At 43.7% G+C, this 22,058-nt stretch overlaps 1 protein-coding gene across 15 annotated transcripts in view; it reads left to right on the forward strand.

The window, feature by feature from the left end:
- Positions 1 to 20,920, forward strand: part of Sox6 (SRY-box transcription factor 6) — a 560,497-nt gene extending 539,577 nt beyond the window's left edge. For 12 of the 15 annotated variants that reach the window (XM_028884562.2, XM_028884567.2, XM_028884566.2 and 9 more), the window contains 3 exons: positions 2,009 to 2,242; positions 4,952 to 5,168; positions 14,582 to 20,920. In XM_028884562.2, coding sequence (XP_028740395.1) covers positions 2,009 to 2,242; positions 4,952 to 5,168; positions 14,582 to 14,885 — 755 coding nt within the window. In that variant the 3' untranslated portion in view covers positions 14,886 to 20,920. The remainder of the gene's footprint in view (positions 1 to 2,008; positions 2,243 to 4,951; positions 5,169 to 14,581) is intronic. The other 3 variants (XM_028884559.2, XM_028884560.2, XM_028884570.2) reach the window with 1 other exon arrangement.
- The last annotated feature ends 1,138 nt before the right edge of the window (positions 20,921 to 22,058 follow it).

A 22,058-nucleotide genomic window follows, 5' to 3' on the forward strand; every position in this document is an offset into this window, starting at 1 on the left:
CCAGCAGTCAGCATATTGCCCCATGTTGATGGATATTGTCAGCTGGAAGCTACACTGCATTTCACTGCACAATAAACATGGCTGTCAAATCCACATAAAGTGAAATCAATTTATCCTGTATGGTCAGTGCATTTTAAATGAAATTAATGTACTGTGGGTATGGTGGCAAAAAGGTAGCATATTAGTTATGCATCTTGGGATCTGAGCCTTTCTGAGTAACGCATCATTCTGTCTAGTGGGCTTGAGAAAGGGCTGTTTATAAAATGTGTGCTATTTTTTTCATAATCTTCAGAAAGTGGTCTTACTGCCCCCCCCCATGTTGAGGGAAAAATTCACAACATTACCCAAATTCTATCCTTTTATCCTGTCTTTTGTCTGTAGTAAATGATGACCATATCTTCCAAATAATAGCACCCCTTAATGTCCTAATTTATTACTGGCTTTGACACAAACAAATTACTCCTTAAGCAAGGTATCTGGAAGTAGGACCGAAGGGCCAGAGATTGATGGGGCGTGTTGCTCCTGCAGAACTCCACTGCCTGCACTGAATGAATTTTTCTTTAAAAAAAAAAAAAAAAAGGAGGAGGTGGTTTTAATACACACTGAATTTGGGGGCAGGATTTCTAGTTTGTGTAGTAGAAACACTGGCTGAGGCCACCAATTGTACCTACTTCACATTTTACCATAGAACTTCTCAATCTACATAGAGATGCTCAGTAGTTAAGATAAGGCAAAGCATACATCAGTGTGTCACACTTGTGGGGTGTATGAAAATGGGAGAGCCTCATTCACTCATTCATTTAACACACTTTAGTAATTAGAATTACGTGTGCCAGATACATCACCAGATCCCAGGAATCTGCAAGAGGGCCTCAGCCTCCACCCTGGCCTGGAGGAGTTATCCGTCCTGTGTGCTAATAAGTTAGGTCTTCAGAAAGTGTCAGCGTCTCATAAACAATAAAGAAGTCCTTTTAATCAACAGAAATATATATCAGGACCCTTGAGACAGTATTTCTTAGTCTACTATTTTTGAATTGAAGACCAGTTACTTTTTATGTAATGAATATTTACTATGCTGTTTGGGAGTTACTCATATACGAGTATGAGAATAGGAGAGTTACTAACTTTAGGGATTTCCCATTCCAGGGATAGAGGGGTACTGTCAGAAGGAGGCAGTCCCATAAGCAGTGATGACTTCAGGCCACGAGCCTGGAGGCTGGAGGAGCCAGTGCATCCTAAGTGGAGATCCTCATCATCATCTTGTAGCCTGAATGCCCTTCCTGGTTTCCTTTCATCCCCTTTCCCACTTACCGGCAGATTCCAGTTCATCCTTCCAGAGTCAGCTGAGATGTCATGTCTCCCAGGATGCACGGGCTGACTGACTATCCTGCCTTGTGTGTCTCTTGGTGCCCTGCTAATTCCAGTCTTGCAGAATTTTCCACATATCTGGTCGTGCCTCCCTGGACTATGAGCTTCTTGAAGGCTTTATTCACCTTTCTGTGCCTAGTGCATAAAACTTCCCTTATAAGTGATTGCTCAGTGAATACATTTCATTGAATTAATTCATTCCTGAAACAGCAGCAATTGAATAGGACTTGAAAGATAGTGGTATTAGCATGGAAGAGTAGAGGCCTCTGGGACAGACATTTGGGGGCACACATAGTTTGAAGTGGCAGATTTGGGGAAATGACTGGTAAGAGTTTGCTTTTGAAGGAAGGTATTACATCAGGAGAGTCCACCAGACCACAGCCCAAATCTTACTTTCTTACCACCTACAACTTAGTGTAGTATGTGGCGTAGAGACGGAACAACGTGCAAAATCACTTCGGCCTACTGTCTCTGACCCTGTGTCAAGAAGGCTTATGGAAGCATCGTCTAAAACTGTCTGCTTCCGAAAGGTCTCTTAGAACAGAAGGCCTGGGGGCAGCAGCGGAGTCAGGCAGAAAAGCGTGAAATGGCCTCGTAATCATGCTTTCCCCATCTTGTTCTTCCTGCCCTAACATTACAGGAAGCAAAGCAGTGAATGGCTCTGCAGCTAAACTACAGCAGTATTATTGTTGGCCAACAGGAGGCGCCACTGTGGCTGAAGCACGCGTCTACAGGGATGCCCGCGGCCGTGCCAGCAGCGAGCCTCACATCAAGCGACCAATGAATGCGTTCATGGTTTGGGCGAAGGACGAAAGGAGGAAAATTCTTCAGGCTTTCCCTGACATGCATAACTCCAACATTAGCAAAATCTTAGGCGAGTGCTGCAGCCCAGCTGGCGCTGATATCTTACCCTACAAGGAGGGTGGGGTGGGTGCAGGGCGGGAAGCAGGGGCGGAAGTGACTCCCTAAGGGAAACCGATTGACAGGGGCAAATGAAATTCAAGCAAGTGCCCACAGCAGCCTTGGACATTTTCTCTCAGAGTGCCACCACACCATAGTTCAGGTGGAGGGATGTTGTTGCGTCTACTAAGACAAGGCCTGTAAACTTTCTTCTTGGACAGAATTATCAGGGTAAGCCTGGCTAAAAACTTTAATTTAGAGCTGAACTTCTTAGAGTAATGTGCTTACATTGTAAATGTAGCAACTATTGAGTGATGTCACAGGACTCACAGGGCCAGGCAGCCCTGAAACACAGACCTGACAGCCCAGGTTCACATGGTCCACTGGGAGAATTCACCAAGTACTAGGGGTACACCCCAAATGGTGTGAAATTCATGGGGTGCAGAATAATGTCTCTAATGACAACTTGAAGACTTGTAAAATAAAGCTACATTTAATCTGACACTGTATGCCTAGTTCAAATTTCATAGCCGTGAGCTGAGCTGCAACTCAGGGCAGAGCCTTGCCTTGCCAGCACTGTCCTCCGGGTTCCCAGGCTTAAACTCAAGCCATATTCCATCAGGGTAAGCTTGCCTAGCATAGATTACACAGTTTGGAACTGTTGTGCTCAACATATTGAACATATTTTATTCAACATGCAGCATTACAGTCAACATGTTTCCTCTTCTGAGAGAAGAAACACAGACGGCCCTGTTCTGTTTAAGCTGCCATTGTAGAACAGAACCCAAAGGAGCTGCGTAAGATGCTGGAAAGCACCAGGCTTAAACTGTGGCTTTAATTCTTTAAATGTTTTCTTCAAGAGCAATAAATATTTAACCTGAGTAAATACCAGTGGTCTGGGCACACACAAATACACATGTTTTGTCACAAAATAAATGATTTAACTTGATTCTGAGACATTACGAGGCAGGAGTCTCTAAGAAAATTTAAAACATACTTTGGACCAAATAGAGGTAGAACATGGAAACACAGGCTTTTTGCTTTTTGTTTGTTCCTTTTGAATTTTAAAGCAAATGCTAAATATCACTTCCATTTAGAGAAATTTCAATTTTAGGGTTTCAGAGATAGGCAGAGGGATGATATTCTTTTTAATTTAAATACAAGCTAAAAATGTTCCTAATGGGCAGAATATATATATAATATATATATATTATATATATATATATAGTCTAAATTCAAAGACATATAAAAGAAATCAGTGTTACTCCAGCCTCACAGCTGCTGATAACTTCATGTTTGTTTCTTGCCATTTCGGTAGCAGCATTTGTAAGCTTTCAGATGGGCACAGACGCCCTCTGTTTCCATCTTGGCAGCCTTGAAGAATCTCTATTATTGATATGCATCCTGTAAAAACATTATGAGGAACATAAAAAGTATATTCATTAAAATGTAAACTGTTATGCACGAGCATTTCCCATTTCAAGGGTGCCAGGAATCCTAACCTGGGGCCCTACATTGCTGGCAGCCGGCATAACAAGCTGATTGGCACAGCCAAGGGATCTGCACAATTTCATGCAACCACCAGGGAAGGACAGGGATGCTGGGAGAGCAAACCAGGGTATTGCTGGCTACTGAGACTATTTGTACAACTTTGCCATTTGTTTACGTGTGAAAAATCGCCACTGAAGAACTGCTAGCATCCAGTCTGCACAGCTGTGACCACTTTATCCACCAGACACAAAAATGCAATTCAATACATGTGAAAAAAAAAAACCATCCCTTCTCCGTCAAGTGTTTAGATAATTCTTTGTAAACAATATTAGAGAAGGGAATACTTCTCCTTCCTGTATAAACCATACTTTTAAAGATGCTGTGCTTTTATTAGTTCATCTTTGAATGATCATTTATAGAATTTGAGAATGGTGCATATGACTTCAGCTGCATCTCCCCTTCCATAGCTACCACCTCTTAAGTAGAGGTGTGTCATCCTAGAGGTGACAGTGCACAGGGCAGCTTTCTATGTATGTAAGAATGCTAGCATCTGCCTAAAGATGCTTGGAGTGTGGGAGAGACTCCCAGTTCAGAGACCAAGAAAGGCTCCTGCTCCCTGAGAATCCTGCCCATCTCGGAAGTATGCCTTGAAGGTTTGTGTTGTTAACCCTTGGGGGAGAGAGAGAGAAGAGGGAATGGAAGGAGAAAGAGAGGTGGAAGCTGAGAGAGAGCTAAGTAGGGAAGCTCTTGGTTATGGCAGCAAAACCATTTTACAGTTGCACAGTGGCCTGGCTCAGAAGGTGAAGATGCTTGTCTCACAAGCCTGGCGAGGCGACATAAATTCAATCCTCAGAGTTGATATAAAAGTGGAAGGAGAGAATTTCCCAAAGACGTCCCCTGACACACCTGAACACCCATGTCCACTCACAATAATGATGATAATTTTAAAAAAAAACCCATAAGATCATCAGCCATAAAATATTGAGAGAAAAATACAATAAATACATTGTAGTTTTTTGTTATTGTTGTTGTTTGGCTCTGTGGTTTAAAGGACAAGTCTCAGTGGTGTGTGGTAACAGGATCTCCTGAGCAAAGGCAGTGAAGTAATGGGAGATATGACCAGTCATTTAGATCTGGAACATGTCACCATCGTCATGACCTCTTATATACTTAAGGCTACTTTCATGTTTAGGATCTCGCTGGAAATCCATGTCCAACCAGGAGAAGCAACCTTACTATGAAGAACAGGCCCGGCTAAGCAAAATCCACCTAGAGAAGTACCCAAATTACAAGTACAAACCCCGGCCGAAGCGCACATGCATCGTGGATGGCAAGAAGCTCCGGATTGGGGAGTACAAGCAACTGATGCGCTCCCGGAGGCAGGAGATGCGACAGTTCTTCACTGTGGGGTACGTGATCCTGAATGGAGCCCCATCCTCCCCTTCCCAGGAAAGAACCGTAGGATGCTCCTGGCATGTGTGTTTGGGAAAGAGATTAGTGAAGGGAGGGCATGGTAACACGGGACTTCGCCTCAACACAAGCCTACAGCTTGTCTCCTGCCCCCACTCTGCATGTCTCCCGTGCTCACCCTATATAGCCAGTGCCCACACACAGAGATTTTGGTAGTTTATTTAGACAGACACACAGGGAGAAAAAGTAAAAACTGACTCTTAGAAATCCCCACAGCTTCCCGGCTTCTCTGGTGGTGCTTCTGACTGTAGTCACAATGGTCTGCTTTTGTTGTGGGATCGACCACAAGATAATTGGCCTTGACAGTGGTTAGAAGACCTCATTTTTGGCATCATATCCAGAACTCCTGTTGCAGTAAATTATTCTGTGGTGGAAGCAGTAACAATGTGGATTTTCTTGCTTAAATCAGAAACTGGGCATGTTTTTGATATCTTCAAGTCTGATTTCATGTCATTTTGTTTAAAAATTAGGTAATAGATTTCTGGTATAAATTTCGACTTGGCTGACGGGCTGTCTGCATTCAAAAGCAGCCCCTCCTAACCACAGTAGTCAGGATAAGTGGGGCAGATGCCTGGAGATTCCAGCACACAGACCTTAGCAGCCTATGGGGGCGGGGGGCACTCTGGAGACAGAGGCTGCAGCTGCAGGCAGAGGGAGAATCCTCAGGGAGGGATGAAAGAGGAATGGAGGAAGCAGAAAGGAAGCCATATTAGCTGGACATGTGAAGGAGAAAGGGTAGCTGTGCCCTGGCCAAGTAAAGGTGCAGAGAGAGAGGCCTTATGGGGAAGCGGGGCACTCTTTGTGTTTAAGGATGCTCCAGGGGAAACCACAATGTGACATGCTGGTCTTAGAAGCATGTATTTAAAAGGGTGAAATGAATTCAAATAACAAACAGAGCACAACCGGGAAGTCAGTAAAAGAGCTTTCTATGTGTGGTGCACCAGGGTCTTGGGGAGAACCGGGGCTTTGGGGATTGATGACTGAGCAACAAATGCTGACCCTGTCACCTACTTAGGCAGGGGCCTTCCCTTTTCCCAGCTTCCATTTCCTCACATGGGAAATGGGAGGAATGATTGCAGACATCCTGTATAGCTATTGAGACAATTCAAGAAAGCAGAACTTGTAGAAGACAGTACTTAGGACAGTAGCTGCAAACCCAGTATTAGTGTTTGGACTTACTAGGTATCCACTATCCCAGCAAAACCATATATCGCCCTAGTTCACCTATGAGTTTCTCTAGACTCTGGCAAATGGACCCGTTAGGGATAAAGAGAATTGTCCCTCCTTATTAATTGACGATTCCAACATGTTAACAAATGAAGATGTGACAAAATAGGCTTATCAACTACCTCTGTGCTGTGAGTGTTTGCACTTTTTAAAATAATGCTTTTAACACAGAAAGTACAATGCAATATAATTGGATCATTCACATGATAATGAGACAATTTATGAAAAATGCAGGTTCATAGTGCCCTTTCAGTAGGCTAGTCATTTTAACACAATATGGATTTAAGACTGCATGATAAACATCTTGTGTGTTTAACCTGGTACTGCATCCATGAGACTGTGTTTATCTTTGAAAAAGTTTAAATTTGAGAGCTTTTGTGATTCCTGGCCTTCTTCTGCCCCTGTGTATTGAGTGATACTTGCTGGGTCTCTTTGACCACAATCTAAAGGGTTACCAGAAGTACTGTTTGTTTCCTGATACTTACTTGAATAGATGAGTTGTACCCGTGATATTTAACTTAGTCATTGCTACAGCATACTTTAAAATGAGTCTGTATCCAAATGCCCCAACACATACTGGTACAGACTGGTAGTTTCTTTGAAACATAATAAACTGATAATTCCCTGAAACTCAGATGACTTAGTGACATCTTTGGTTTATTGGGTACCTACACGGCACTAGGTGTTTTGTATCCCCAAGTCACACAACCCATAATCCTCTAAATAAGATACAGAAGCTAAGGTTTCGAGAGTCTCCATGGATCCCAATGGTGACGAGACAGGAAAGCTCAATCCCGGTCTTCACCTGTCATCCCAAACAGCAAAGAAACTCTCCTTACCATGTTTCCCCACAAGGTGCCTCACAAACTCTTCTGGAACAGACATGAATATAGCTGTGCAGTTTGTGAAGGACTCATAGACCCTGTGATCAGTGCAGTATGCAACTGTGGGATGTGCTGAGGGGAGCTGCAGGGGCTGGGCTGCTCCTGACCTTGCAGGAAGACCTGTTACAGGAAGGGTGGCTTCACTCTCTGGAGCAAACAGTGCTGCCAAAGGGCAGGCAATGACCAGAACATCCATTCTGGTTTTGGGCTTTTTTCTTTTTTGTATTTGATTTGTTTTTGTTTTGTTTTGTTTGTGTGTTTTTGTTTGTTTGTTTTTTAAGATAGGGTTTCTCTGTGTAGCCTTGGCTGTCTGAGTGCTGGGACTAAAGGCATGTGCCACCACCATCAGGCCTGTTCTTAATCTCCAGTGCTGACTGCTTCCTTCTGCCCAGTTCCAGGAATATCTGCTACATAAAGCTAGGTAGTATCCCTACTTATTACAGATTTGTATTTTCTTTTAAATAGTTAGACCTGATAGAGTGGTAACTCCCCGAGGGTCATCTTTGGAAATTGATCTTCATTAGCTGTAAGGTTACAACCAGAGGAGCAAAAAGCAACACAAACAAAAACTCAAAGATTACTATTGACATCTTGATGGGGCAAGATCGATTTTTATAGCTGATTTCGAAGAGACATGCATCCCTTTCAGCCAGTCATACCACATACATTACTTGACATTTTTGTACATTTCAATGACTATACAACTGTAGCTGATGAGTTAGAAAACTTAGCTATTACCAAAAAATTCTGTCAATAATATGTAATAGAGTATTCTCTTACCTGAGATTTAACTCCTTCAAATGGCAGATTAAGTATCAAGATTTTGTGAGCATTCTATAAATATAGAACTGATATTTGCTGAGGCCTATGTAGCTACAATGTTATATTTTTCCCATGAATCATTGCTAAATCTGCTTTTCATTTGGAACACATTTAGTAATTTACCCCTGAAATTATAAAGATACTGCCGAGTATCCAAGTGGGATATGTCTTTTTAAGCAGCAATGGTGGAAAAGTATTGAATACTCATAGTGTGCAATGTGCTGTGCTGAGTGAAGAATGTAGGTTATTGAAAATACATCAAATGTATTAGATAGACACCATCACTATTTGAGAACTGACAAGCGCTGTGTTGGCAGACATGACGTCACTTGTACAAAGCACATAGTCAGGCGCATTGCTGAGATTCAAGTCAGGCTGTTATGGGTATAATGTATGTTTGCCTTAATGTTGTGTGCATCTCACAATTAGAGCCCATGTAGGACAGTAGTGAGGGCATTGACTCCAGAGCCAGCCTGTTCAGGCTCCGATGCTGAACTGTTTTTGTCACTGTGCTGGCATGTATGGATCTTTTTTCCTCAGAAGCCCCCACTTGCCCTATGTGTAGAATAAGGATGACCATGGCACCAATAACATGAATTCCTCAGAAGATGAAATGGCTTAGCAAATGGAAAGTGCCAAGAACACTGTCTAACACGCAGTTAGAAAAACCTATGTGTCAGACATTTATTTCCTACTATATTAGAAGTATTATTTTCCTAGATAATCATGCCCTAGGTGATCTGGGACCCTGCCATTTTAATTTAAATCTAAAGGAGTCAAGTGAAACCTGTAGGACACTGACTGTCCAGTAAGGAAGCAGCTTAGAACCACCAGTAGATCATGCAAGAAGATTGCTCATACTCCACCCCTTTCTACAGCATCAGCCAGAGAACCATGCAACTCACGTCACCCTGCTGCCTCCACTTACAGACCTTGATGGGGTCTAAGGGTGAGCAAGCCATAGGGGTTCGCCAGTATAAACATGCAATCCTTTTATATTTGACAAAGCCAGACTGTTCCAGAACTACTCTTATGATTTAAAAACCATGTCTTGGTGCTGATCTCTATCCAGCCCAGGTACTACTCTGTTCTTGACCAACTCTGTTCCTGTCCCTGCATGCAAATACTTCCAAGACATCTTCAGCTTCTGTTTTGGTGTGCACATTCATTATTTGTAAAGCCAGCTATTCCTGTCTGTGAAATCTGCAGTGTTTGAATTTTGACTTTGAAATTGATCTGTAAAGGAAGGAAAAGTGCTTTCTAGGAAAGTGATTCCTGATAGACAACCCTTGATGCTGCTGGCTGATTTTTTTTTCAGTTTGTTTATTGATCAACCAGTCAATTGTTAAGAACCTATTAGAAACCAGCAAGATGCCCAGTTCTGTACTAAATCACCAAAGCATTGTTCCTATAGACAAGAGTTTTCGGGGCATTCAGTAGTTAAATAAGACAGACACATGCACAACTGGGTGTCTTAGTTAGGGTTCCTATTGCTGTGAAAGACACCATGACCATAGCAGCTCTTATAAGGAAAACATTTCATCGAGTGGGTTTGCTTATAGTTTCAGAGGTTTAGTCCATTATCATTATGGTGGGGAGTATGGCAGCATGCAGGCAGACATGATACTGGAGAGGTAGCTGAGATACATCTTGCAGGCAACAGAAAGTCAACTGTGACACTGGGCTGTATCCTGAGCATAGGAATCCTCAAAGCCCACCCCCACAGTGACACGCTTCCTCCAACAAGGCCATACCCACTCTAACAAAGCCACACCTCCTAATAGTACCACTCCCTGTGAGATTATGGGAGCCAATTGCATTCAAACTACCACACTGGGTTAGCTGATAATGGTTTGTACACCACCCACAGTACAGATGGTGTTCACAGTATGGCATGATGAAGTGCTTATCTAGACACATAGAAGCCCAGGAAGGAAGTTTGCTATGCTGCAAGACCAGACCAGCCACAGGTACCTTGGAGGGAGGCACTTGAGGTTTGAGAAGGTCTGACTAGTAGAAAGTAGATTCCTAACTAAGAATAAAGGAGGGGGTGGATGTGTGAGGTAGAAAATGTCAAATGTTCAAAAATACAAAGGAGGTAGTGATGAAAGGATAAGATAGGCTGGCTATAGCAACAGTGAGAGCCACAATGCTTCAGCTGAGACTGCGCTCACTTTAATAAGAAGACAGAACCAGAATGGTGTATAACTGTGGACTTCATCCCCACAATCTGGTGTAGCCTCTGAGGGCTCTTAGATCTTCTGTGCCTCCTGTCACCCGCCACCCTTGTGGTCCTTAGCACCTCCACTAAGGCTCTGTGAGGGCTGACTTGCCACCTCCTAAGGGAGCTGTTTCCTTTGGAAAACTCTCCAATACCAGAAGGTTATTTCTCCTTCACTGCTCTCAAGTCTGCCTGTTGGTTTGCAAGCTGGTCCTGGTCCTCCAGCTTGTCTCTTGTTTATGAGGACAATCATTCAGCCTCTGAAGATTGTCACATCCTTATCTTTTCTTTGTCATTGTCCCTCCCAGATTTCTAATCTCATATCTTTTCTTGTCTGACATGTCACTTATATTTTTCCATTTTTTCCCTCCCATTTTCTACTCTGTTCCCTCATCCACTAACTCATTGTAATCAACTGGTATTTACTGAGTGTGCTCTGTGGTCAGGCATTGGTGGTCAGGCATTGTCTGGACTCTGGAGCTATATTAGTGAAGAATCTTATTTTTATAAAGCTTGCATTCTAGTTGTGGAAGAAGTCAGACAATCAATGAATAAACAAGTGTAAAATAGCTACAAACACCTTCGGAGAAAGTAAATAGGGAAGGGACAGTGGTGGAGTGTTGTGGAGGCTGCTCCAGTGGTTAGGGCAGCCCCAGTATTTTCCTGAGAGTATGAGAACTGAGCGGGTGAGGAGGCGAGCTGTTCAGGTGGCAGGCAGAGGAGACACTCCACAATGGCTGCAGACATAGCTATGCTGGCTCCTTCGAGAAGACAGAGGCCAGAGCAAGAGGTAGGAAGAATTAGAAATGTCAAAGAGATGACAGAGAGCCAAACTGTGAATGACCATATTTGCCATTGGGAAGTTGAGTTTGACTCGGCCCAGAGGAAAGGCTTTGAAGAATTGGAAACAAAGCCAGACAAAAGATGCTGGGCTTTGAGAGGATCACCTGAGTCACTATGTTGAAACTTGTCTGAGGAGGAACAGCCTGTTTGAAAGAGGCTCCTAGGATAAATCACACTTGAATTGATGGTGGTTGGACCAGGTGTAGAAGAGTGGGGAGCCAAGAAGTAGGTAGATTCTAGAGATTTCCCTGATGGACAACCAGCATGGTTTGCTTATGGATTAACTGCAGTAATTGAAAGAACTCTTACAAAGGATTGGCTTGAGCAACTGGAAAGATTAGAAGTACTCACTAGCCAAGATCAGAAAGGCCACTAAAGACTGGAAATCCAGAGTGACTAGGAGTTTGATTTTGTACCTGTAAGACTAAGATAGTCTTTAGCATCCAAATAAAAGCACACACTAGTGTGAGTTTGGGGGAGGGGGGTGGGCAGTGAGAGAATTTAGGAGGAAGATACTTGTTAGAGATACAAACTTTGATGTTATAAGCACGTAGCTACTATTTAAAGCCGCATATTGGATGTGGACCAAGCTGACTTTGGATTTAGTATGTTGGAAATTATTGGTGATCTCCTCCTGAGTCATTTCAGTACAATATTAGGAGTAATTAAAATGAGTCTAAGGAAGAACTGAGAGGAAGAAATGGAGAGAGACAACCTTCCTGAGTTCTGTTTTAGAACGTCAGAGAAGTAGAGCAGTAGCTAGAGAGGAGAGGAAAGGTAGTATGCCATGGAAAATGGGTTCTGTGGACAAGCAAGAGGCCTCTACATCAGATTCTGAACTCATTAAACACACAATGCAAGCAGAGGGCTGGGCTCAGAGACACGAGTGAGTCCGTGTGGTGGTGGGCTTGCAGAAAGTCTCTTCTAGTTGTGTCTAGTTGCCACGTGAAATGAAAAGCCAGGCTGTCATCTTAGAGTGAGGAGTCAGATATCTGATGAGTGTTGAAAGTACTACAGACTGTCTAGGAGAGAGAAAGAGTGGGCTGGGAGAATGTGCCGTATGCTGTCTAGACAGTACCAGAGACCGCTGCAAAGCTCACATTTTCAATGTAGGAGCAGAAGCAGGGCAGTGTACTTCCTCCACCCAAGTTCATCTGAGTGCCTGGCAGAGCAGGGAGGGAGTGACCCCACCTCCAGACCCACTAGTGAAGCAACTTTTAGAAAGGTGGTAGGTGGAGCTGAGGCCTGCAGGGGAGCTTAGCAATGAACCAGGGAAGAATCCCAGGAATGGGAAGAAAGTTAGCTTAGGAGAGGGCTCTACCGAACCAAAAGCTAGGCTTTGGACTCAACTTACATTTATTTAAGACATAAAAGTAACAGATATACATAACATACAGATATTTTAATTACAATATTTCAAAAAGCAACCCTCTGTTCTCATGAAAAGCACATGTTTTCTGTATTTAAAGAAAATGTACCGTTTGATAGTTTTGTTGGTCTGTGAAGTTTAGAATAACTGTCACATTAGGAAATCTGTAAAATGGGTCAATATTGCAGGAGAATGGTCTATCAATACTTGTAAATTAAGGCAAAATAATTCTACTGTAATTATCCAAAATCAGTTATAGATGTAATGCAGTAACTCCTGAGAATGTTAGCATGAAATTAAATTTGTGCCAATTTACCCCAATTTTTAGAAGCATATGATTTTAGAATTTGAGAGGAGCAGGATTTCATGGGGTGTATCTACAGATACAGTAGCTTCTCTTGTCACTTGCTTCTTCAGGAGGTCAGATTCAACAAAGGAGTCATCGGAACTGGATTAGTCTCAGATCCAGTGTCAGTACCAGCTCAGCTAGGTACTGTTGAGTCCTCAGCTTATGTCATCTCAAGACTAATAAGAATGAAGGGGTGATTATGTTTGTTTATGCAGTTAACATTGTTATGTCTTTGTATGTATATATTTATATTTACATGTTATAATCACACAAACACGTGTTATGTGAGTAAAGGGCTAAAGAATCAGGGGAATGTCCTGTGGTGACTGAAGGTCCCTAAAGGCAGTGTGAGCACACATCTCCAGGCATCTTGGCCTTTCTCCTTCTACAAACAGGGCTGGATGCCTCTGTGAGGAAATGAGACCATTCTGAGGTATCTCTGACCAGCCTACAACAAAGCTGCTTCATAAATATGCATGTCTTTCCTGAGAATGAGGTGGGCAGAAAGTCTTACTGATGTAGAAGGCCAATAAGAATTACTCAAATGACAATTGACTAGAAGCCTTGATTACAACAGGTGGGAGGACCTTCTAGAACACTCTGACCCCATTTTTACAAACACAAATACCAAGGCTCTGCAAGAGCCATCACAATGAAGTCTGAGGTGTGTGTTGGCTATAATCTGCTGCCCATAACCACTGAGGACCACTTGATAAATGTTACATAGTTGAAAAGGTCACCTCAGACACAGTGTCTGAGCTGGCTGGAGCTTTAATTCTTATGTTCTGGGTGAAAGGAGACACACAGTGGTAGCTCTTCCTGCACAGGAGACCTCGACCTTCACGAGATCTGCTGTTTTGTTTGAACTGGGAACACAGTATGAAGAAGTGATCTGGTGTGACTTGACTTGGCATCTTCTGGGATGTAGCAGGAGTAGCATGCCTGGTGTATCTTATTATTAGGGTGCAAAGCTCCCTACTTTTTATTACCAAGTCCTCCAGCCCCAGCTCCATCCTCAGCCTCAGGAGCAGTGACGTCTAAGATGACTATCCTGGAAGGATCCTAGCCTGGCAAGTCCAGCTACAGCAACAAGCACACATTGGTACAGAGGGGGATGAAGCCTTTGCCAGATCTGATGATTTTCCACTTGCCAGATCTTTTCCCATTTTCCTCTTTCATCCGTAGTTCTCAAATTCTCAAACCTAGTTGAAGATGACACCAACCCACTTAAGAGTATCATTACAATATGCCCATGCCTCTTGACTAGTAAAAAAATAAAAGCCGCTCTCTGGTCTCTTTTAAAATGGTCTCACATGAACCGTTGTGGTCTTAACTGCAGCATTTGTGCCCAACCCAATGCCAAGTGTGATCTGAGCTCAGTGATATTTGCCAAGTTGAAAGTTCTGCCTTTATGTTGTGAAACTGTCAGCAAATTGCTGCGTTGTATTATTTAACCACCAGCCACAGCATCAGGGACAGTCCAGGGATTCTTCCAAGGAACGTTTTTTGTCACTTCTGGACACTTAACATGTTACAGAGGGCTTGGTTTGGAAAAGGTGGGTTAGGAAGTCCTGGGTCTCATGTGAGAACCTATAGAGATCTCCCCTCTCTTTCATTTTGTTTCTAAATCTATACAGGCAACAGCCTCAGATTCCCATCACCACAGGAACAGGTGTTGTGTATCCTGGTGCTATTACTATGGCAACGACCACACCATCACCTCAGATGACATCTGACTGCTCTAGCACCTCTGCCAGCCCAGAGCCCAGCCTCCCTGTCATCCAGAGCACGTATGGTATGAAGATGGACGGCGCAAGCCTGGCTGGGAACGACATGATTAATGGAGAGGATGAAATGGAAGCCTATGACGACTACGAAGATGATCCCAAATCAGACTATAGCAGCGAAAATGAGGCCCCAGAGCCTGTCAGTGCCAACTGAGGAGCTTTTGTTTGCTGAATTAAAACACTCTGACATTTCACTCCCTTTCCCCAACAACAACAACCAAGTTCTTAAAGAGCCCGCATGCATTTGTGGCTCCACCGTACATCAGCAGAGTGGTCTTAATCGCTTCGTAACGTGTGAGACAGAAAATTACGTTTTCCTGAGTTTTCATAAACTTGAGTTTTTGTCGTTACCGTTACTGTTGTTGTTTATTTAGGTGAAGACGTATTAAATATGAGACACCGGGACTTGGAAACTTATCTCCGCCCATCGCCGTCTTTCAAGTCTTACATTTCTGTCTTACTATTTTTCTTTGGGATGTTGACAAAGGGTTTAAGTTACTGTTTTAGATGGGGTTAAACATTCTCACTCAGGTATGCTGTGCCGGCTACAGGTTGTGAATGTGTTTTTATTCTGAATTACTTTAGAAAACAACTGAGGATTTCATATTGTGAAACCGGACAAGTCCACGGCGTGTGCGGCTACGTATAGAACATGTTCAAAAGGCCTCGGAATTCCATTTTTTTTTTCCATGTGTAGAATTCAACTTTGAATGTGCCAAACCTTTTTCATAACTTTTGAATCTTAACTATTTTGAAAGTCTTACAGGAGACACTGCAAAGTCTTAGACAATCTTTGGCATCTTAAAATAAAATAGCAAACCACATTTTTTTTTTTCCAGAAAATGGTGAAGTACTCAGGAATCTGGAGACAAGATATTGTAAGGAATGAGCAAGGCTGCCACAGTGCATGACCCCAATTGTGTTTGCCTCTTGACGTGCCATCAGTGTGTGGTGTGGGATGACATGCACCAGATTGATCACCACACCAGACACCGACACGGTGGTCTCCCCTGCCTGAGACCACCTTTCACTACATCCATTCTCCCCTTGCCTTTCACCCTGACATTCAATCTTAACACATTGTTCTCTTAAATAATTTATTCATTCCAGAATGTCAAGGGTCCACTTACTATTTATTTTAAAAATTATTGGTGGCATTAATTTAATAATTTTTCTTTTTGCCCTCCTTGCCCTTTCACCTACTTTTCCTGCTGGATACAAAAGATGTACATAGCAATCTCATGTCCCCAGAGCCCTGGAAACATTTCTGAAGTGATTCTAGTAAATATTGTTGTTCTTAAATATGAGTGCATATCTGGCTGCAGGCTTGTGCATCTGGGTCAAGGAGTCTTACATGGAAACATGTATGCCCCTGTGAGTCACTGTGACCTCAGTTTCTCCCTCACTCCGTTCTCAGCGAACAGCAGGACCTGAGTTCCATTCAGCAGTGAAGGTCAGCAGTGGTCACTGCCAGCCAAGGAGCCTCTGGCAGCCACTCTGAAGCCCAAGAGCCATGGGCCACACGAGGGGTCTACAGTGGAGCTGGCATGCTGTCCCCTTTACTGAGCAACCTGGTTCCGGCTCCATCCATGGAGATCTTTGCAAAATTTCCAGGATGTTAGAAGCCTCAACACAAAGACAAGGCTAAAAGGAAACCACAGGGAGGGGAAGTATGAGGGTGCTGCTAGCTAGTAGACAGATGGCTTCTGGGGCAGCCCACCAGCTCCTCTGGCGACTTCATTTCTCAGTGGCTGCTTGTAAGTAGGGTGATATGCTCTTGTCTCTCAAGGGGAGCTCTGGAGACATGCCACAGGGCTGCATGTATTGAGGCTTCCTCTGCCATCTCCTAACTATAGGCAGTTCTACTATGTTGTAACTTTAACCTTCCTGAACCCAGGCCTGGTTGCTTACAGGGAGCCTTACCCAGAGCCCCTCAGTGGGAGCAAGTCAGTGAACAGGACAGCCCAGAATCTGAGCATCAGGGCAAAGAAGAGCTCCATCAAATTTTTTGAGCCATTTTGTCACTTGAGAGAAAGTAGTAAAACTTCATATTTATTTCAGGAGTGCTCCAGGCCATACCTAATGGCAATAACTAGGTCTAGCCAAGAGATGACCGGCTGTGTCATTAGCTGTGAGCGCTCTCCAGAAGCTGTTTAAGGTACTGATAGGAATATTTGTTATTAATATTGATTTGGGGATTGGAACTTTGTTCTTGTACATTGATTTCATATGAGGGGGAGGTCACTTTTCAAAAACAAAATGAGTATTTATTATGTCTTACTGATTGCTTGGACTCTCTGTCTCCTCCTCCACTCCTCCTCATGTTTCTCCCTCCTCTTTGGCTTCTGCTCTCACTGGTATGTTCGTTTTCGTTTTGTTTTGCTTTTTTAAATTGTGCTGCATAGGTAGAACGTTATATGGCTAGTGTTGTATTGTATGTAAATTAATTTTGCACAAAGGCAAACATTTAGCATAGTAGTTAATTTTGTTTGTTTTTATGACCATGCCAAAATAATATTCTGGGCTGGTGGAGAACAAAGGACTGTTCTTTAAGATTGAAACTTGATTTGCTTGTAGTAAAAAAAAAAAAAAGAAAGAAAGAAAGAAATAAGAAAGAAAAACAAACAAACAAAAAAACCACACACACTCACAGATGCTGGTTTCGTAAGTGTTACAAGCACTGGATATAAATGGTATTTTTATCACTGACTAATGTGAAACTGGTATGGAAACTACATGAACAAAAGTCATCTGTTTCGACTCGTGTGGGCTTGCCTCACAGTTGCCGGATCTGAGTCATTTTTATGTCTTGTTATTTCATTTATTTATGCAAAATGCACGTGTATAGGAACTTCTTGTCAGCTCCAGCTCTGCCTCGGCACTGGGTCCAGGAACTTCTAGCCATGTTCTCAAACACAAAGGCTGTCTGGGAATGATCGGTGTGAATGCCTCTCATTGGTTCCAGGCAGTGATGCTGTATTCTAATCTAAATTTTGTGCATACACAGTTTATTCTATTTATTAGCCACATTTGGCTCTAAATATCCATGGGAATGGAGAATGACAATCACAGAGATCACTTACATCAGTGGGGCTTAAACAAAGTTTTTATGACTTCACCATCTCATTTTTAGAGTTTTCTAATTGTGTAAATATAACATAGAAATAGAATTTATTTTTGGTTCATGAATTCCTAGTGACATATAAGTTATGTGTCTTCTTTCTGTTCTCTATCCATATGTGTTGCTCCACACTAAAAGCTGACCAGTCACATTTAGTGTGGACAGAGAGCTATCAGCTCCAGTGAGGCAGTGTTCATCCTCAGCCAAGACAGCAGGACTCCTACCTGTTCTCATGTGGTCCAGAACCCACTGGTCCCCCAGCTCAGACTCCCCCCTCTTTCCTTATAGAAAGCTGAGGAGTTGCACACACTCAGTTTCCAGCAGAGCGAGGAGAAAGTCAGTTTGCTTGTGAATCCAGATCCATCTCCCCAGATAGTTCTGTGGCCCTGTAATGGCAAGAAGCGCGAGTTTCATTTTAGAGGTAAAGATCTGCCAACAAGATTAGTTAACCTCACAGTACAGTCAAGGGGGTTCTGAAGTCACCTTCCTGCAACATTCCCTCTTTTACACTAGCTTTAAATCAAAACCCAAGTTTGTCTCCATGAGAGAACTCATAGGATCAGGCTTTTCTTTGTCAACTGGAAATAGTGCTATTGTTAGACAGTCCTCTTATTAGTGAATGGGCCCTATGGAATAGGAGAGAAGGAAGAGAGGAAGGACTAAGGGGACAGAGAGAGAGAAGGTCCTTCCATGGACATGTGAAGCCTGGTTGGCAATTTCTCTTCCTCACTGGCAAATTCCAGGCCATGTTGTTGTTTTCACAAACACTCTCTCAGCCTTTCGGGTTTGCCTCATTTGGTATTTGATACCTTCTAGCCTGTCCTGGGCCTGAATTCCTTCGCCAAGGCCTGACACAGACTCCCAGGCCATGTTCTAAATTCAGGTGTGGGCTCACAGAGCTATTCTGCTCGTCAAATGCTGGCCTCCTCTGGCCAGTAGCTCTATGGGAGCCAGCAGTGCTAAAGAAGGGGCTGATCCCTCTAGAGCTGAAACCAGGCTTCAGTAAAGCCAGGCTGTATCTCTAGTATACAACCTCCCGAGCCTGGAGCTCAGCAATTAGGGATGAGCACCTTCCTCAGCTGAAACATGGCCTGGCCACACTGATGCCACCCAGGAGGTTGCTGTTCTCTCGTCATTCATTTTCAGTAAATTGACTTTACCAATTCCTTAGGGAAAGGAAACGAGAATTCCTTCATCGTTTTGAGCCATAGAAGTTCTGTACCAAGTGCCAACAACTGCAAAGAGACGTGTCTAGAGGAACAGACTGACATGATGGCAGGGTCTGCCTCTTACCTAAGAAAGCCTTACCTGCTGTCCACATTTCCTCCAAGGACTGGGCTGGCTCTTGGCTCATTCTGAAAGTAGAATGACAGTGGTGACCTTACTGGTCTCACTTGCACTGCATTTTTTTAGGTCCTCTACCCCTGACACGGCTTCTTTGTAAGCAGCTATTCCTCCTGCCAATCACATTGCTTCTGATGCCACATGCTCTTGATCAGGGCTATGCACATCAAAAATAGATTGAAAATCATGATATGTAAGCAAAGTTCTTTTTTGTCCCCATCCCATCATTTCCAAACACTTATAACCTGGCACTGGGGATGCCCGAGGGCAGAGATGGAGTGACTGGGGAAGGGCTGAAAAAGTAAGGCTTCCTGCCTGCAGATTCCCTTCTATTGGCAAAGGAGTTGGAGGCAGGCGGTAGGGGATGTTTCTTGCTGGTGTCTTAGTTCCATGGAAGTGCAGGCATAGAGCAGGGCTTCAGTGTGGGCACCCTTGGAGTCTGAGGAATGTGCAAATGCTACAGTCATTGCTGCACATGGCAGGTCTGCTGGTGAGTACCCTCCATTGTCTTCCTTCCTTCGCCATATGTGTGCTTGCTCGCTCGCTTGCTCGCTCACTCACTTGCTAGCTAGCTCTCTAATGCGATCTTCATTGTGTCCTCCAGCTTGTAGACATCAGGATGTTTAGGGCTTGTTCTGGCTCATTCTTGTATTTGCCACGTACAATTTTGAATTACCCTATACAAGCCTCTAAGCTGTTACTGCATAACTTATCTTTCTGTAACTCTTTTCTTTGCCTACATTGTAATTTGTTTGTGATGTATATTGTGAGATTGTATTCTATGTTAATTTAATCAGCACAACTCACTGACATGCTGGACTGACATGCTGGCTGCTGTTTTGAAGTGTAAAGCTTGTGTAGGGCTGTCCGGACAACTCCAACTCTGTTGTCAAGGTACTGTGCATTGGTTCCCATAGCAACACTGTGGGTGTGACCCTTTAGACTCTAGGGATATTCAGCACACCCTCCAGCAAATTTTAAGTGCAGATTTTCTTTATTGAAATTCTATGAATACCACAGGTACCTACTTGGCCCATGGCTGGTAACTATTTTGGGCAATTAGAAAAACAAACAAGCATTAAAAAACTAGTGTCTATTGCTGCTTTGAATATGTTTGAAAGTCTGAAAATGTAAATAGTTTATCAAAAAAAAATCTTGTACAGTCCAGTGTAAAGTTTTTAAATGACCTGAAGGGTTACCATCACAGCTTTCGAACACTCTCCTCTGGATAGTGAAAAAAAGAAGTTGGCTAAGGACTTAAAGAGAGGGGAAATCGGAATGGAAAGGAGCGGCTCACTGCCCTTAGCTTTGTCGCATACACAGACCTCTTGGATCTTGCTGGACAGTATTGGCATGAGACAACCTCAGCATGGAACACCCTCCAGTGGAACTTCTCCAGGGCTTCCCTGCTCTGCCTCACCGTTAAGGGAAAAGATGAGAGAGAAAGGCGTGCCGTCTTTGTCCATCCTGGAATATGTTGGCACCTGAGCTACTTTTCCCCCTCTTTGCACAAGGTGCTTTCCTGATATGTGTTAGACATGCCATCCTTGGGTGATAATGTATATGCCACGATGGGGCTCAGGCCCGCGGGGGAGTGTCGATAGGAACTGCCTATTTATGCTCATTTACCTCAAGACTGTCCTCTACCCTGAACTAGCTGTCATCACTCCATCTTTTGTACTGCTGTTGACACTTACCAATTAAAGATAAATTTTGTTTTATGACATCTGTGTTTGGCTTAGTCTATGCCCCCAAACCCTTCCTTCACAGAGAACAGTAAGACCCAAACTTACAGACACCTGCTGCCAGAGCCTGGAGGTCCCAAGCTTCCTATGGTGGTGTCTGCCTGAACCCACTGCAAGGTGGAGGGAGGCTGGCTTGAGAGTTTCCTTCACCCAGCAAGACAAGACTGCTGCTCATGGCCACACATTGCTGCAGCAAGAAGTGTTTGTGGATTTTGATAGGAGGCAGGAGCAGACATGGATTCTTCAAAGATGAGAGGGAAGGTCACTACCTCTCCTGGCTTCTTTTTGAGAGTGAATGATCTGGAGTAAATGTGAAGACCCTCCCCCACCCAGCACCTCCTCCCCCCCAGTCCCCCTCACCTCTCTCCTCCTCTACCCAGCCTTTCCAAGCATAGCAGCTTACTGTGCATGGAAGTGTGACTTCTGCCTCCTGCAGGAAGCTCCCAGCTCCTTCTACAGTCCAGGCCCTGCAGAGGGAGCTTCTGCTCCCAGCAATGGTGCCTTTTAATGTGTTTGCAGATCAATTCAATGGGGCTCAGAGTCTGAGGGGACAGAGTGGGTGGGGTCCCCTTAAAGTAGATTTGTCAAATCAAAGCTAGGCCAGGCCAGAGTGATGAAGGTGGGGTGACTTCTTTTCTCGGTGTTCCCTATAGAATGTCCTCTTTAGGGAGAAGACAAGAATTTATGGGACTTTATCTGAAGCAAGTTGACACAAGCTGATTTCAATCTAGAACCTTGCATCACCAGGCCTCTCTCCAGCCCTAAAGGCTTTTGTTGGTTTGTTTTCTGCTTTTATGAGTTGTTGTTTGTTTCTTTGTTTGCTCGGGTCTTATGTAGGCCAGAGTGACCTGGAACTTACTATGTAGCCAAGGCTAGCCTTGAGTCCCCGAGTGCTGGGTTTGCACTGGTATACCACCACTCCCAGTTGTCCATAGGGCTTGAACATCTTAAACAAGCCCTGGCATTAAAGAATGGACTTTGGAATCATGGGAGCCTCGCTCTGCCAGCTGCGTCAGTGTTCCCTTCTGTTAAATGGGATCTGCGCCTCGACTCCTCGGTGTGGGGGAGCTGGTGGCGGGAGCGGCGTGGAGATAGATGGCAGGTGTAAGGTGCACGG

This window comes from Peromyscus leucopus, chromosome 1, assembly GCF_004664715.2.
Source record: "Peromyscus leucopus breed LL Stock chromosome 1, UCI_PerLeu_2.1, whole genome shotgun sequence".
Classification (NCBI taxonomy): domain Eukaryota; kingdom Metazoa; phylum Chordata; class Mammalia; order Rodentia; family Cricetidae; genus Peromyscus; species Peromyscus leucopus.